This window comes from Xiphophorus hellerii, chromosome 14 (assembly GCF_003331165.1).
Source record: "Xiphophorus hellerii strain 12219 chromosome 14, Xiphophorus_hellerii-4.1, whole genome shotgun sequence".
Taxonomy (NCBI): Eukaryota; Metazoa; Chordata; class Actinopteri; order Cyprinodontiformes; family Poeciliidae; genus Xiphophorus; species Xiphophorus hellerii.
The window spans coordinates 7,659,908-7,676,428 of record NC_045685.1 but is presented as its reverse complement, the minus strand read 5'-3'; the positions used below and the strand labels follow the sequence as shown (position 1 = coordinate 7,676,428).

Genomic DNA, 16,521 nt, shown 5'->3' with positions numbered 1-16,521 from the left:
CCGAAATATACCACGGCTGCTTCTCCGTTTAATTTAATGACCTGAGTGATCATGCAGTCTCTCACTGTGATCCCCCTGCAGTGATATTTGTTCACTCAATCACAACCTGTGTGTTGTGGTGTATAATTACATGTTCCCAGGCCGTGGAGCTGCTTTGCAACCTATTCAATACGCACTAAAACAGACTAAAGCTCTCCCTCGAGACTCAGAAACTGTTGCAATTTCACTCCCCCCTCACTTCCACCCTCTTGCTTGTCACACAGTCACATACTTAGGGTCTCACACTAAACACTCCACATCACGTGCACTCCCTCGGGCTTGTCTTGAAACAGACGCATCCAGACGGGCGACGAGCGGCAAGCCGTAATTTTTTTTTTTTTTTTCCTGCCTCATAGTTTAAAACCCAGGCCTATCTCCCTTCTGCAGAGTCAGAGAGGGGCTTCCCCCCCACACCCTGTTTAGATAGCATTAGGCTCACCTACAATTACTTAAGACGCAGGCGTCTCGGCTGGGCTGCTAACCGGCTCCACCCAGCAGCGGCTCTATCAGGGGACGGAATCGAAGCTAAATCAAGTGGCAGGAAATGAGCTGGCCAGCCTCTTTTTTTTTCTCCCTCTCTCTCTTCATATCCCTTCATGTTCTGAAACGACACTGAGCTCTTTCAATTCATTAAAAAGCTTTCAATACTGCCCACTCTCTGGACGACAGCAAACCTGGGCATGTGTGTACACTGCGTAATGGGAAATGAGAAGGGCAAAGAACAGATTAGGAGTACGTGACGGCACTGCAGAGCTAGAGACGGCTTGAAACGTAAATATTAAGCTTCGGAGTCAAACTGTAAATCCTCTTCTGATATTGGGTGGTGGGAAAATGAACACTAACGACGACTAAATGTTGGGAGTTTTGAAATGAATAAAACATCGAGGCGTATTTGTGGAGACGGGAGTCGAAGCCTGAGGCCAGATGTGAAGCTTCTCTTCGGCTCCAGCGTACTCTGCGGTCTGGAAAGTCTTCCTCCTTCCTGTAACCAGAAATCAAAGCGCTGCCTATCAAGAGAAAGTATATATGCACGACATCTGTCTCTCTGTGAGATTCAACATTTATGAAGGCACATTATAAAGCAGAGGCTCACCAGAAAAAAAGAAAAATGGATGCAGCTCAGCCTAGCTGGTTAGACTTGGCCCTAATTATGTTCTACCGCTTTTTGACCGAGGCATTTCCAACGCTTCCCGGACTGGTTCAAAGGATTCCCCCTCTTTCTCTCTCTGCTGTCCTGACAGCAAAAGAACTTGCTTACAGCGAGGAAAACTGGTTTGTGACTGGCACCGGCTCTTTTCCGTTTTCGTTTTAGAACCTAAAAAGATTCACACAAGTGTTCATAGGCACAGCGAAACAAAAATAAAAAATAAAAAATTAAGGTTATCCGGAAGCTTTGTCGCCAGCAACGGGAAAGTCTGAGTGGGCACTACCTAAACTCTAGATGAAACTGAAACCACATGAACTCAAACTCTTGTAACTTCCTGCCCAAAGAGCAACCCGCAGAGGCTGTAAACCAGACAAGGCTGGTACTGATGTGCAGCACAGCTAGCTCTGCGCTTGCTTGGGGAAACAAAACATGCTTGGGAGTCTTCACGGGCGATACGAGCTTTAATATTGTGGTTATTTCAGCTCAACTCTTCTTTTGGTAGAAAGCACTTCTGGATAAGGCCGTCTGAGATTAGCGGCATTTCATTTCTAGAGGGACAAATCAGTAGAGCTACTGTGAGCTACTTTCTTCCACTGAAAGTGTTTCAGCAAATTTAAGACTTTTAGACCTTTTTAATGCCACTTGGAATGAAATTTAAGACTGAAAAAACTATAAACATACAGGAGGGTTGGGGGAATCCTGCTGTATTACAAGCAAAAATAGCAAAAGCTAACATTTCTGAGGTCTCTGTGGCTCTTCCCAGCAGCTTTGTGTTTCTGACAGTGGATATACAGTAGCTCTACAACCTTAAACTTAAAGGTTTTGGTTTTTTGCACAGAATGTGCATACCATTATATGGGTTGGCAACAAAAGTGGCATCCAGCCAACTGCCACTAAATTTGCACTTATCCATGATAGATGGAAAAAAGCTAGCTAGCTACCAAGAGTATTTTAGAAGCTAGTTAGCGGTAGCCTTAACCGCATCAAGTGACAGAAAGTTGTTTGCGTGTTACCCAAAACTTGCCAGACAGAAAAGTGCAGCAAGGAAAAAAACAAAAAAGAATAACAACAACATAATAGACTGAATAGTCCTGCCACAACAAATTTTAAGACCAGTGATTAATATATTTAAGCCCAACTTGCATCTTAAAAAAGAAATTAAGCATTTTAAGGCCTTAATTGGGGATACAAAAATGTATGCCTTTTTCTGACATTTTAAAGGATGCACAGATATCCTGTAAATGTTCCTTTCCACTGTCACCTCATGCTTGCTAAGGGTGAGAGGTTGCTGAAAGGTCAACAGAACAATGCAATATGGTGGATTTCCATAGATGGAGAACTTCTTACCCATTGGTGTTAAATGATCTACTGAATTAAACTATAATGTATTTGGATTTGACAGCATGATCCGATTGGATGCTTAATCTTCAACTCTATGATAGGGTAACAATAAAAACTGTAAATATGGAGAAGTTAAGACTTCCTCTAGTAATGGTGATGTTAAAAACAATAATAATACACGCAGAGTCATCCATGTAGATCCTTCTGTAAGATCTTCTGATGGCCTGTAGCTAAAACAGCAGATAGTGACCTGTTCAAATGTCGAAAATCAGGGGCTGAAACAATTTATCGTATTAATTGTGATGAATCGATTATTGGAATAATCCCCAACTAATTTAGTAATCGATTAATCGTTTACTGAAGTATTGCGAATGCTGAAATAACAGTAATTACAGTAACAGTAATCAAGCCAAATAGAAATTATTTGCTACCCAATTATTAATCAGTAAATCAAAACATAAATAAATAAATAAAAATATTAAAAATCAACTGATCAGCCCTACACTTAACTGATGTCGAGTCAAGAAAAAAGGGCTGAGCTTTTCACATGTTGATATTTTTAGCTCCAGATGCTACAAATTATCAAGCATTCACTAAAGAAATGTTTCATTGCACCTTAAGAAAAAAATATATTTTCTTATTTATTTATTTGTATCTATTAATGTTTTTCTAGTATTGCATAAAAGTGCTTAAAAAAAAGTCAGCAGGATGTATCAATTTTTAAATCCGATTAATTGTCAGAATAATAGTTAATAGAATAATCAATAACTAAAATAGTCATTAGTTGCCGTTATTAAAAGCAGGCGGCTCTACAGAACACTCAGGCTACAGTATATCACATTATCCTGTACGAGTATGAATAGCGTAAACGGTTTTTATTATGCAATTGATCAACTTGTACCCAACTATAAGGCAACAGTAATGAACTTGCTTAGCAACGACCAGAAAGAGCCAATGAGCCTAAAACATTAACTCATTATTAAGCCACACACCTGCAGTGACATTTCACACTTTCCCTTAAAACATGCGTCATCTTCAAGGAGCACCATAATAACATGTTAGTGAAAACTAAGCTTTCTTCTTTTTGTTAAAAATCCAACATCAATTCATTCATTGGATTTTTACCCTAAATAAGCCAAGCTCGGTTGATTTAAAGACTCGTCTTTCTCTCATTGCCAAAAGAAGAAGAAAGCTAAGAGTCGGGTCAGACGGGCATAATTGCTAGCGCATTATCAAGGAGCTGGAAAAAGCCAGCACTTACCTGCCATTTATCAGTTCATTCACACGTCCATTTATACAACTCTAATGACTCTCACATGACTATCAAGTACCTCTCATGCGACTTCGGGGTGTGAATTGTTCTCAAGAGTCGGAGCGCCGGAGGAAGTTGACCCCCCCCTGAACCCCCAGTCGCTCGGCAGAGTCGATAAACACCAGGAGCACGAAAGCAGCTCCAGAAGTTTCCATTCAGCTCAGATTAATAAATGTTCCATTACCTGACCTGCTGAGGACCCTCCAAAAGGAGGCCGTGTGGGTCAACAACACGCTAAGCAAACACCCAGTCAGTAACTGTTACAAAGATTTAAGAAAAAATAAAGAAATAAATAAAACACTTCAACAGCTTCTTGTACGGCAAACACCTTAGCCCATGCAACAATAACCAGCTGGCTTAGCCGCTGCTATGACAACTGCGGGGCACTGAGGAGGAAACTAAATTCGAGTTTAAATGTCACAACTTCTCTCTGACAGTTGGAAGACGGCTCCTGTGCCGGCGTGGGCCGCAGCGTGTTGACAAAGGCTGGATTTAACGCTCAATAACCCTCACCTTGGCGACGGGAAAACCTAAAGCAGGTGTGCCAGCAGAGAACCGTATTCCAACAACACAGCGTCCGCCGATGTTTACGACAATAATCACCATAAAACAGGGGGACGGGGGGTAAGGGGATTCTCTCCTGCTATGATGGGAAAGAATTGGCGGTTGTTGCTGCGCGACTCACATGCTGGGGGTTAATTGAGGTGGACGGTCCAAATCATAACACTAAATGGCTTTAAAGCGACACTTATTTCCACCGGCGGAGCGTGAAGGTCACGACTGCTCAGGCGAGCGGACTCACCCCAGCCTCCCCCCGCCCTCCTCTCTCCCTCCAGGTCCCTTACAGGCTCTCTGCTGGCAGCGCTCAGAGGCTCCTGCCAGGGTTATTCAGTTATTAGGTCTAGGTACAAATACGCCGCTGAGATCAACTCACAGCCGGCTGCACGACGGCAACAGTTGCCGATGGCGAATCCGTGCCAAGATAATTATGATGAGCAATTACGATGTCTTGCGACGGTATAGTCGTAGTTAAACTTTATCACACTTTGTGCCATTACAGCCACAAATGACTACACTTGGATTTTATGACACACAAAAAGAAGCTTTCTTTTGAGTTCAGCCTCCAAAGTCTTTTGTTGTGTGTTTTACCAACTTTGGAGACTGATTGTTGCCCGTTGGTCTTGGCAAAGTAGGTCAAGATTGGACGGAGAGAATCTGAACAAGAGTTTGTCCAGCCAGTATTTATCTCTGTCTGGTTGGGAATCTTTAACCATCTCACGATTCGATTCAGAATTGAGTTTTGATTCACAAAGATTACTCATGATTTCTGCTTTAATCTACAGGTGTGCAGTCTGCTACAATGCCTAAATGGCAACTATAAAGTCCTAAAGAAGACAAACGTTAAAAAAAATCTAAAAAAATCTTTTAAAAAATCTAAAATAAATCATATTTAGCCTGGTGGGGGCGCAAGGAAAGCCTGGTGGCCCGCCAGGCGAAACCCTGACTGTTGTCTTGCTTCATCACATAAAATTCACAAAAAAAACATTGAACATGAGGTTTTAACATGTCAAAATGTAACAAACAAAGGAGAATAGATCCAAAATTGTAAAAAAAAAAAATAGATACAGACAAAAAAAACACAATCCAGCCTAAGTTCTGTGTCTATATGTTGTCACTGCTGTGTGTTTCTCTCGAGCAACTCGTAGAAAGCTAAGCAAATGCGAAGCTGTGAGCATGATAGCTGGATGGATGGTAGAGCTGCCAAGCGCCTGCATTTGTTGAAAGAGCCCGATGCTGCGACTACGCCCGGATCCGACCGAGCAACTGCAGTTCAGCTGTGGCTTCAAACAGCATCTCTAATGCATCTTTTCTGACATCTTACTGTTGGCAGGCTGCTTCAGAACATGACAGCTTTTTACCAGCTCATCCACAGATCCAGATAGGGAATCTCTAATAAAAATCTAACAACTGGCAAACTGGCTGGGTTTTTTTTTTCTCTTTCTGCTCCCAAAAAATAAGCAATTAAAAGGCGAGGTACAGATTGAGTTTGCATTCACAGACGCACTTCTTAACAGATGTGCCTCTTGACAAATATAATAAAAGGCATATTAGTGAGGTTTGACTACATTTCACCAACAGATGGGCATTTATTCCAGGTTGCACTTTGCAGAAGTTATTTTTTGCCATATGGAGGTAGAGTGGCTCTATAACTATCCTGACACAGTCAAGAAGGTGGTTCACTCAGAGAGAGAACTAGTCCCGTTAAAAACAACTTCCACACTACTTCATTAGTGGTTCCTCTCACGATTTTTAGGCAGGACTCTGAAGTAGTGAACTGGAGGCTTTTTTATGCTTCCAGCAATAGAAAAAAGGGGATTTACAGATTCCAAAATGGGCTGTAATAATCTTCACAATGGTACATTTTTAAGTTTTCAGTCAAATGTTTTACTTTTTTGAACTACAAATGACCAAATACTGCCCAGATTCAAACACAACCCATGTTCAAAGCTAGAGTGGTGTCAACAGACCTTTAAACTAGGAAACAAAAACACTGAAAACTAACATTTTTTTGTGATTTCCAGTATAAAGTTAAGATTTGCTTAACCAAAAAAGGCTTTGTAGAGTAGTTAGGAGTACAAGACAATTCAATTTAGCTAGAATAAGTATTTCAGAGAGGGAAAACAAAGGAAATGATGTAAGCTGGATGCCAACGTTAGCATCTTTTAGCCAGTTGCGATGAGCAGCTTTATTATTTCATTTCCCTAAATGAAGTCTTGTCAACTGCAACTGCAGAGTGCAGCACTTATGAGAATTTTGCCATACACAATAAATAGTGTTCAACTACATAAATAACACTCAATTTTTTCAAAAATTGAATGATAATGCAATGCATTCTTTTGACCAAAGTCGGTAACAGAGCTGGTCTTCTTGCTTGTTTAATGCAGAAGAAATGTTCTTGGAGAGAGCCAAAATGTCTGGGTAAGAAGGCATCAAGAAACACCCACCAAGTTGTTTTACTACCAAAAGTAGTAAAAACTCTAGCAAGACTTCAGTCTTGTATTGTAAGTATTGTTTGGATGGAAATAATAAAATGAATGTTTCTCTTTTTACACCAAACTATGTTTACAAGGTACCAAAAGCAGGAAGACAAGAGTCACATCATCAGCACAGCATTGCCTTACTTGGTAAATACCTGCAGGAGACAGTAAAGTACCGAGATTAGATACAGGAAGTCCTGTTTGCACCATCATAAGGTGGTGCTATTCAAATGTGGATCCAGACCCAGAAACATAGCAAATTGCCCTCCCTATTTCAGTTCTCAACGTGTGTTGCATCTCAAAGGAGCACATTGGGGCAATATTTAGTAAGCTGTGATATTTTGTTCTGAAACTGTTAGTAGTATACCTGGCCAGTTGGATGGACTTTCAGTGGAGGCTAATGCTAACAGAGAGAAGGGAGAAGCTTGAGTTTATGCAAAACAAAGTGATTGTAATCGACACTGTCATCAACAATAATGTTGCAATCAAATGTAGGACAGCAACTAATGATTATTTAAGTAACATTATTCAGATGATTAATCGATTAATCAGATAAAAGAAAGGACATTTTTTTATTTAACCACTCCAGCCTTATTTTTTACACAATATTAGAAATACATTAAAAGATCAAATAAGAAAATATTTCAACTACTTCTTTGAAAAAAAATAATGTGTTTCCTAAAATGTAATAACTTTAGTGTACACTTGATGATTTGTAGGAAAGGATGCATCTGCAGCTAAAAATAATTACTTTCAACTAATCTGTTTATTTTGGATTAATAATTTTAATAGCAAAAGGTTTGTTTGCTTTTATTTCCATAATCGATTAATCACAATCGAGTCGCTTAATCGTTTCAGCTCTGATCAAATGATTTCCTAATATCGTGCAGAGCAAATTTGAATTGAAATTCAAAAAGTATTTTATTGATCCCAAAGGGAAATTAAATGCTGTAACTCATATTAATTCAAAATTCTTAAAAGAGCAATGGACGTTGATAGAAAGCATGTAGTCTACATCAGCAGTCTGATATTACAATTATGTAGATTCCTACTTCGGGGAAAATTTAAGCCATCTATGGAAAAAAAATTTTTTAACTCAATGAGTAAAAAATGTGTGTGAAACGCCACTTGTGAAGGTCTTCTTGGACTTCCAAAGCAACATTCTCATACCTGTTAGAGGTGTAATGAGATCACTCACAGCGGGATTAGTTACCAAATCCTGCCTCCAGCTCTCCACTATCGACTCAACGTCAACGCAAGTGCTGAACAAACCTTTGACCTGCCTCCTGCGTGCCTTCTGGCCCCGCACATCTACAGCTCTATGAAGATGACAGATCTGGCAGGGCGGCAGCATTTAAGGCAAAAATCATGACACGGACGAATAAAAGGACAAACAGGCCGTTCCCTCCCCACGGCACCGAGGTTGTTGCTCTCTCGGAGAAATCAATAAGCTCCAATGATTAAACTTGAAATGGTGCATCGGTTGGAAGGGTCTGGACCAGGTTCACAAAGCAGCGGGGAGACAATGCCCCGACTTTTTTTTTTTTTTTTTTTTTTTTTTTTTGTGGATCGTCAGCAGCTGAGTCTTGCGAGTGAGGAGGCGTTGACGGATGAGAGGCAGCCGAGCCGAAGCATCGATCAAAAGCGCGGGCCCGTGCCGACCCAGGCAGTTCCCAGAAACAGATCTTCAGCACATTTGGTCCGTTTAATGTCGAAGACAAGCAGCGGTCCTGCTGTGCAGTAATCCCCGGCTTGTGATCCCATTTTCACCTTTGATGCATCTCTTTATTCTGCTGTGCTTAGCTGACAGCTGAAATGACTTAAAAAAAAGTTTGGCAAACTCAAGTTATTGCTGCCACATTGGGCAATGTGAGTTTTCTAACGTAACCTGGGACAGTGTGGGGTCAACAACTCTATTTGTCCCTCTGTGGAAACACGGCGAGCACACTTTGTCCTTCCTGGGCTGAACGTCTGATGAAAGACCGGCCTTTTGTTGTTTCTGTCAGTTGCGCCGTTATCTCCGTCCGCAACGCGCCTTGAAGTCTTTACAACAGGAACCTGCAGCCAAGGTTTTGGCCCGAGTCTGAGCCATAAGAAGGCTTATTATTAAAGGAAGTGTAGTTTACGGTTCCAGCATCCACGCAGCCAGACAAACTTGCTGACGCTTTCGAACGTTCCATAAACAGCACTTACTGTGAGTCTATGGCATTTAACAATAATAAAAAAATGTTGAAATGGTTTGTTTACAGGAATGAAATTGAAGGAGGAAGGGGCAAAGTGTTGGTGAACGGGCCAAAGTCTCTTGAGTTGACTGATGCATGTTTACCGAACATGTTAAATGTGTAATCTTGTGACATTTTATGGTATTTTTTGTGAATATTTTGGAGCCAAAGTGAATCAAGAATAATCAAAACAGTGATTTAACACATTTCCATAGGACTATTTATTCTTCTTATAGAAGATTAAGCTTAAGTTATAGGATTACACCCTATTATTAAAATTTATATTTCAGTTTATCCTGTTTTCTGAGGCATTTTATTTGTACAGAGCTCCAAGTCTGGCATATCGGGTTGAAATTCCCCTAAAACTCAAAATTAATACTGCCGTCATAAGAAATATTACTTTTGTAGCACAATATTAATAACCAAGAGTGTACATTTTTTGTACCGTCTATCATATTTTTGTGAAACTTCTGTATTATAATAAGAATTTTTCATCATTTTTATTTTTAATCACAATAGTACCGGGAAAAATGATAAAATTCTAAGTCCGTATTGTCCACCCTTAGCTCAACTATTCAAATTGAATACACTGAATCAATAGCATCAATAAGGTAGTGTACTTAAAAAGCTAAAATCCCAACTTTGACCTTTTGACCTCAGCGTGTCAACCAATTTGATTCCTTTTAATGCTTGGTCATCGAATCCTAACTGAAGGCAAAAAATGTACAGTCACTTTAATTAAAACTAAAGATTCCTCAGTATCCATTTACATAGATGCTTCTCTCTTCTCAACAAATAATGTACTTCCCCCCTTCTTATCATTAGAGAGTCCGTTCGTCTTGCATGCTTGAGGATGTCGTCTCCAAGGGTTCAGATTGTGATTTCTGCTAAAATCAAAGCAAGCCAAAAGCTTTGCCGCTCCATCCTCAGGGGAGGCTTTTATTGCCAGTGTATCTCAACATCGGTTTAGTGGGGGAAAAGCCTTAATTATTGGAGACAGACGGTAGATGCCGACTACATAAAGAGTACTTGATTAAACTGGACAAATGTGGGCTGAAACGGCCATTTAAGAGCTCTTCTTTCAGTATCAGAACCAAACACACACCACCATTCAAACAGCTGATCTACTTAGATTCTCCATCATTTCCATCTAAAACTGGCTAAACATCACTTAGCATCATGGAACATATGTAAATGTATTTCAACCCGTCTATGTGATTGGACTGAGCTGCTTACAGTATATGTTTCTATACGTAAACTGGATCTGCTAGCTACAGGAATATTATTCTAATAATAAGTTGTTGTTTTTTTTCTTTTTGCAATATTAGAAATACTTTTCAAAACAAATCTATTAAGGTTTCTTGGTTGATACCTTGAATTTGTTGTATTTCCAATCAAAATGTTATACCTAACGAGTGGCGCTAAAGGGGGTATGAACTATGTGCTAGGCATAGGGGTGCCATGCTAAAGGGGGCGCTTGGATAAATGGGGCGCCAAACAAACAGCTTGAAATCTCTTCGGGGGCCTATAATGTGTCTTCATGCACCTCATTTTCAAGTCTATCCCTAATCAAACCAAGAGTAAAAACAGTAACAAGCTACATTCTTGCAGTTTCATGGACGATTCTAAACCCAAACATGGCTCGTCAGTCACACAGGTGACGACTCGACTGCTACGGCTAACCCCCATCGTCTGGCCAGGAAGAAACTGAAACCTTGTTAATCCCTTCCCACTAAGCAGATCACCTTTACTAGGAGAAAACAATTCAGTGGAGGAGATTTCTGCCTGCATCCAGTGAAATCGGTGATGCTGTCCAGCCAGCAGGATAGAAACCAAGTATGCGCAACACAGCTCGGAGGGAGACTGACGGTCGACGCGTTCAAAGAGGATGGCATACTCACAGTCCAGGTGCTTCTTCTTAGGTCCGCTCACTTCGTGTGTGGTGGCTTTGCACACCGCCTTGCTGATGGCAGAGCCCGTCATGCTGTGCTGCGCCGCAGCGATCCGATCCGTAATAGACTGGCCCGACATCGCTGTTGGTTTTTTCTCCCCTTCAGCTCAATCAAGACAGAACAACGACCCAATCAATGGATCGGCTCCAATCCGGGACAGAACTTTAAACTTCAAACCAAGCTCCGGATCACTGCTGCTGCAAAACCGATTTGACTGAACCGGCAGTTTATCTTTGGAGATAAGTTGTCTGGGTGGCAAAAAAAAAAAAAAAAAAAAAAAGGACTAGGGAGGTTTATTCCTTGTATTTATGAAGTAAATAAAGCAGAAAGACGCTGTTGTGGGCTAGTGTGTGTTAGCTAATGTTTCCGTTGCAGTACTCGAACCAGGAAAGAGTCCCACAGTGGAATCTGGAAACACTTGAAATCACTTTCTGGCCACAAATAAACATAGCTAACAGGCTGCTTCAAAACCTGAATTCTTTGTTTGAAGTCACCAAAAGCGACAAGTCCGGGTCCGGTTTGGCAGAAAACGAAGTAATCCGTGTAAGAAGAAAAAAAAAAAACAAAGCTTTGAAAAAAAAATGTTAAAAAAGAAAGAGAAAAACTTCAGTTCCTCCTCCACGTCAACTTGTTAGCTCGGCTGTTAAAGCTATCACTGCTTCCCCAGTAAAGTGCCTGTTTAGAGCCCGCTCCGGTGGTGAAAGTAAGAAGGAATTAAAGAGAGCATTATTCAAAGTTTGTCAGAGGTTACTGCAACACTGACAGCCAGTTTCCCCCCTCTTCCTCCTCCTCAAGGTGCGAGAAGCTAGCCGAAGAGCTAAAGAGATTAGCCAAGCAGAGAGCGAGCCGAGTCGAGTCGAGCGCAGCCGAGCCCAGCCGGCGGACCCGGTAAGTTGAAAATGACAGCTCCTTTGGCTCGGTCCTTTTCCTTCGGAGTCCCCTCGTTCGGCTGGTGCTGTTTTCCGGATGCTACAACCACATTACCGGGTTTTCCCCCCCCTCCAACAGTCCGGTGACGCTGTCTGGGAAGTCTCCTCACAGCTTTCTCCGCACGGACTGACTGACTGACTGCTGCTCTGCCGGACAAAATGGCAGCGTAGAATCAGCTGATCTCACAACTGAGCTTAGCCGAGCTGCGTTAAAGGTATCCGAATGAAGCTCGGAATTTATCATTCTCCGTATTTTAACAGGCTAATTTAAACAGTAATTTTAAAACACGACAAATATAAATGCTGCATTGAATTTACATAAATATAAATGGTACGCAAATTGAACTTAATGGGATACATACCCAAACTAAATAAACAAACAGCACGCATAAAAAATACAGAAATTATTTAAAATGAGAATACTACATTAGCATATTGGAAGTGATAAATTGATAATTTGCCTCCATATTTATTGTGTTTAATTATCATTTTCTGCCACACTAATCAGCTGCATTAATTCCTCCGCTACATACAGGGGCGTTGCTAGATAAAAAAAGAAATACGGGGGGAAACAAATAAAGCTACATTTCAATGTATGTTTGGTTTGAATATAAAATGCAGTATTAACTCTAGGAATCTATCTTTGGAAATAATGCCATCTAAACACCTAAAAAAAGAGACAAGGTTGCTCAGGGAAATAGATAACAGATGTCAATCATTGTTAGCTTTCCTGCTAAATTAATGGATTAAACTACATGGTTCAATTGTTCTTTAGTACAACACAGCGTTTTTATAAAATTATTTACACCTTGTTGACATGCATTTATTTCATTTCTTAAAAGTTTTGAGCATTTATAGGATATTTTTAAAATAAAGTTGGCTTCAAACTTCAAAATGGCTTCAAATTGTCTTTGTGTTTATATTTTCCTACTAAAGACTCAGACTTCTTGTCATCATTTAAATTGGATGTAAAGCATCTCTGATTACTGTAATCATGTGACGGATTAAAAAAAATGGATGTGAATAAAGTGGCTGGTTGAAGAGACCACTATTAAAAAATATATATTATGTTACTCAATAAATATCTAACAGCTGGAGGTTGCTTCCTCTTGGAAATAAGCTGTAATGTAGGATATGTCTAATCAAAAACAAAATGTATCAACAAATATAGAAAATAATCTGATGGTAAATAGAATATATATGTATATTGTGGTATTTTTGTGGTACTTTTGCAGCCCTCCCTCCCCACTGATCATGCCACCCTGGCCAGTGGCCCACATCCGTTCTTTCAAAGCAAACATGTCCCTGTCCCTGTCCCTGCCTTTAAGAGAATAATTCTTGCAGACATTAAATATCAGATTTAAAACCGCACAAGCAAGAACTGGAAAATGTTTGTTTGTTTTTTTTTAATGAAATGAAGCAAACGGAATGTGTTCACGATTTGTCCATTTTTTGTGCCCCAAAGTATCTTCTTTAACGACAAAATAAAAGGGAGGAAGGGGGAAGACAATTTTTTTGTGTGAAGTCATAATTTCCGACAGTCCTTCAACGCATCAGAAATCTATTGGCTCAAAACTAACGAGTGAGTGAAGCCTTTGTAGCGGAATTCGCGAGACAAAACGCATCACATTTTAAAAGCATTCTAATCATGACGCTTATGAAAAAGAGCTAAAACAGCACGCTGACTCTAAACTCGTGCTCAGTCGTCACGGAGACACCGCGTCCACGTCACGCTGGTCCAGATTCCTGCCTGTCTTTAATAATTCCTCAGCTGCCTCGTCCCTGTGTGACTCCAGACTTTTGCGGAACACTGTGTGCTGAAGAAATGAGTGAAAACCCGCTGCTGCTCCGCGGCGGCCCGGTGGGTCCCACTCCGGATCTGAGCGGCTGAATTAGTCAAATATCTGGCGGCATTTGACTGCGTTTCACACACAGCAGCCTGTAGGATGTAATTAGATGCCAGGCTGCCGGCATAAAGCAGCTCATTACAGCCGCTTTCATCCGAAGCAGTGGATCTTTTTTTTCCAGAACTGAACTCTTTGAATCAAGCGTTTTTCAGAAGTATTCACACCCCTTAAACCTTTTCACATTTTTTTTGTTAGAGTAAGCAATCGGTGTGAGTCCAGATGTTCTGTGAAGGCCTCAGAGGTTTCCTGGAGACAAAACAGCATCACAAAGATCAGATCAGGAAGCGGATATGGGTCAGGGATAAAAGTGTGGAGAAATTAAGAACATCCCAAGGTTTGAACTTCTCAGATAAAGCAGAGACTCAGGTTGGAGCATCTGTTGACTGGTCAAGAAGACAACCACATGTAACACGACTCCTGTTCCACAGTGTACAGAGGATACAGGCACAGAGGCATGGTCAAAAGTCACACATAAAACCAAACGAGACTGTTGCAACACTTGAAAACTGCTCCTCGTCCAATCTGAATGAGCTATGACAAATCGGCTAACATTTCGGTCTGTATATGTGCAAAGCAGGTGGAGACAAAGTTTGTAGCAGAAGTAATGACTCAGAAAACTGGAAATAAATGCACCTCCATTTTATAAATATGACCTAATTCGGGTTATTATATCACATAAAATCTTGATTAAATTTATCAAAGTGTCTATTTGTAATGTGAATGAGGTCAAGAGGAATTAACACTCATGCAAGGTACTGGAACTGTTGGACGGGGGACACAAGCAGCAGCTGAGTGAGAAACTTCTCAGACAACGAGCCTCCAGACTGCGGCGGACATTTCCTGAATAGGAGTCGGGCCGTTTCTTTTCAGTTTCAGAGAACCGGCTGCAGTTTACAGTATTTCTCGTCCTGGTGAGAAATACTGCAAACTGACCCCAGCAGGTGAATCCATGGGAGCGGGTCTACGATTATCTGTCTCCGGCGTCTCGGCAGGTCGGAGGATCATCACGGATCCTCTGAGACGTTAAAGATGAGGCAAACCTGGATTCAGGTAGACGTCTGTCAAATCTGACATGGAGTCGATAAAAAAAAGGGAAACGAGAAATGCAACTGGGGCTGAGCGATTAATTGTGATGAGTGGATTATTGAGATAATCGTCAAATTTTGGGATTTCCTCCCAACATTCAGGAAATTGGCGGCCATTTCCTAAATTTTGGGAGGCTGGTTATCAGCCGATACTTACATTTGAAGCCAATCTTATCGATCTCAACAAAGGTCTACGAATGAACTACTGCCCGCTTTGCTCTGCTGTGAGAGAAGTTTGACTGTTAGCCCCGCCCACCAGGTCATGTCTGCACTTTTGCAGTTAACAATAGTCCCCCCACTCTTGGCAACTCAGCGACTTTCTAGCTATATTTAGCAACATTTCAAAACAAACAAACAAAAAAAAAGGTATCTCTCCAAAATCTGAATCGGCAGGTCAGGCTTTTTAAAGATCGGTGATCAGGGATCGGCCAAAACACTGCAATCGGTGCACCAGCCCTAAATCCAACCATAGAAGACAGTAAGGGACTTTCATGAACCCTGCAATAATAGAAAACATGTTGCACCAGATGTGACCCATTTTACTTAGCTTCATTTCAGCACTTATGAGATTTAGCAAAGAAAACCAGATCTTCATTGTAAAACGCATGAATAAGCTTTGCACATCTGGAAGTGATGCATCGCAGCACAGTGACTGGCAGGCAGACAGCAGCCACCCCCATCCTCTCCCCAACACGCCTGCAGGGAATCTCCACCTGACTCGCATGTAATCAAAAGCTGCTGGTGCTGCAGCGCTCAGAGGAGACGCATTTAAATGTGCAAAGCCCTGACACCGAGCTAGCTCTCTGCCACTTGCACCCCGCTTCACCTCTCTCCTCCCCGAGCAGAGCCAGAGCGGAGTGCTGGGGTTGCCATCTACAGGCGAAAGAAGGCCTGAACGCCAGATTTCCATGGCAACTACAGGCGTGGATGTGGAGGTGCCCTTTTGTAGCCCCTGGCAACAGGCTCCCGGGCCGGGAATTGGGAGTCCCATCAGCAGCTGTCGGTCACGGGAAGGGGCCAGGGGATGTGATGGGATCACCTGGAAACGCCAGGGGGGAAAAGGTGGCAGACGGACCCTGAGGTGATCTTCATCATTGCTGATGTGTAAAATGGACTCCAGCATGGCAGGATAGTTTACAGTGTGATTACAACAACTGAGATCAATAGAGCAATGAACGCTTCTGGGCATCTTGACCTTTATGCTTCAGTTAGTAAGGCTGTGTTCAAGCAGAGACGTTTTCATTAAGCCCCCATATATGACAACATAAACTAAAGGCAGCTGACATTCCATTAAAAATGGCTGCCCTCTCTGACCTTCCAAACAGTGGAACAGTAGCTCACTGTGAAGGGTCTCCCAGACTGCAGGCGGGGTCTTCTGTTCCCCCACAGGCTTATTTGCTAATCCATCTCTAATTATAATGTACGCGCACGGCTGCGGCTCGGGGGACTTAATCTCCGTCTTTTTGTTATCCCGTAATTATGTTTTCTATCTTTTGCTCCGTGAAAGAAACTAATCATGCCGCTGAAATAAACTGCCCCCACCTCTTTA

The 16,521-nt window shown here is 41.5% G+C and overlaps 1 protein-coding gene across 5 annotated transcripts in view; it reads right to left on the bottom strand.

The window, feature by feature from the left end:
* The window catches only part of LOC116732693 (phosphatidylinositol-binding clathrin assembly protein), a 101,562-nt gene extending 89,412 nt beyond the window's left edge, over window positions 1-12,150 (bottom strand). For 4 of the 5 annotated variants that reach the window (XM_032583015.1, XM_032583020.1, XM_032583016.1 and 1 more), the window contains exon 1: window positions 11,001-12,150. In XM_032583015.1, the coding sequence (XP_032438906.1) occupies window positions 11,001-11,130 (130 nt within the window). In that variant the 5' untranslated portion in view covers window positions 11,131-12,150. The remainder of the gene's footprint in view (window positions 1-11,000) is intronic. The other variant, XM_032583018.1, reaches the window with a different exon arrangement.
* Window positions 12,151-16,521: the final 4,371 nt, after the last annotated feature.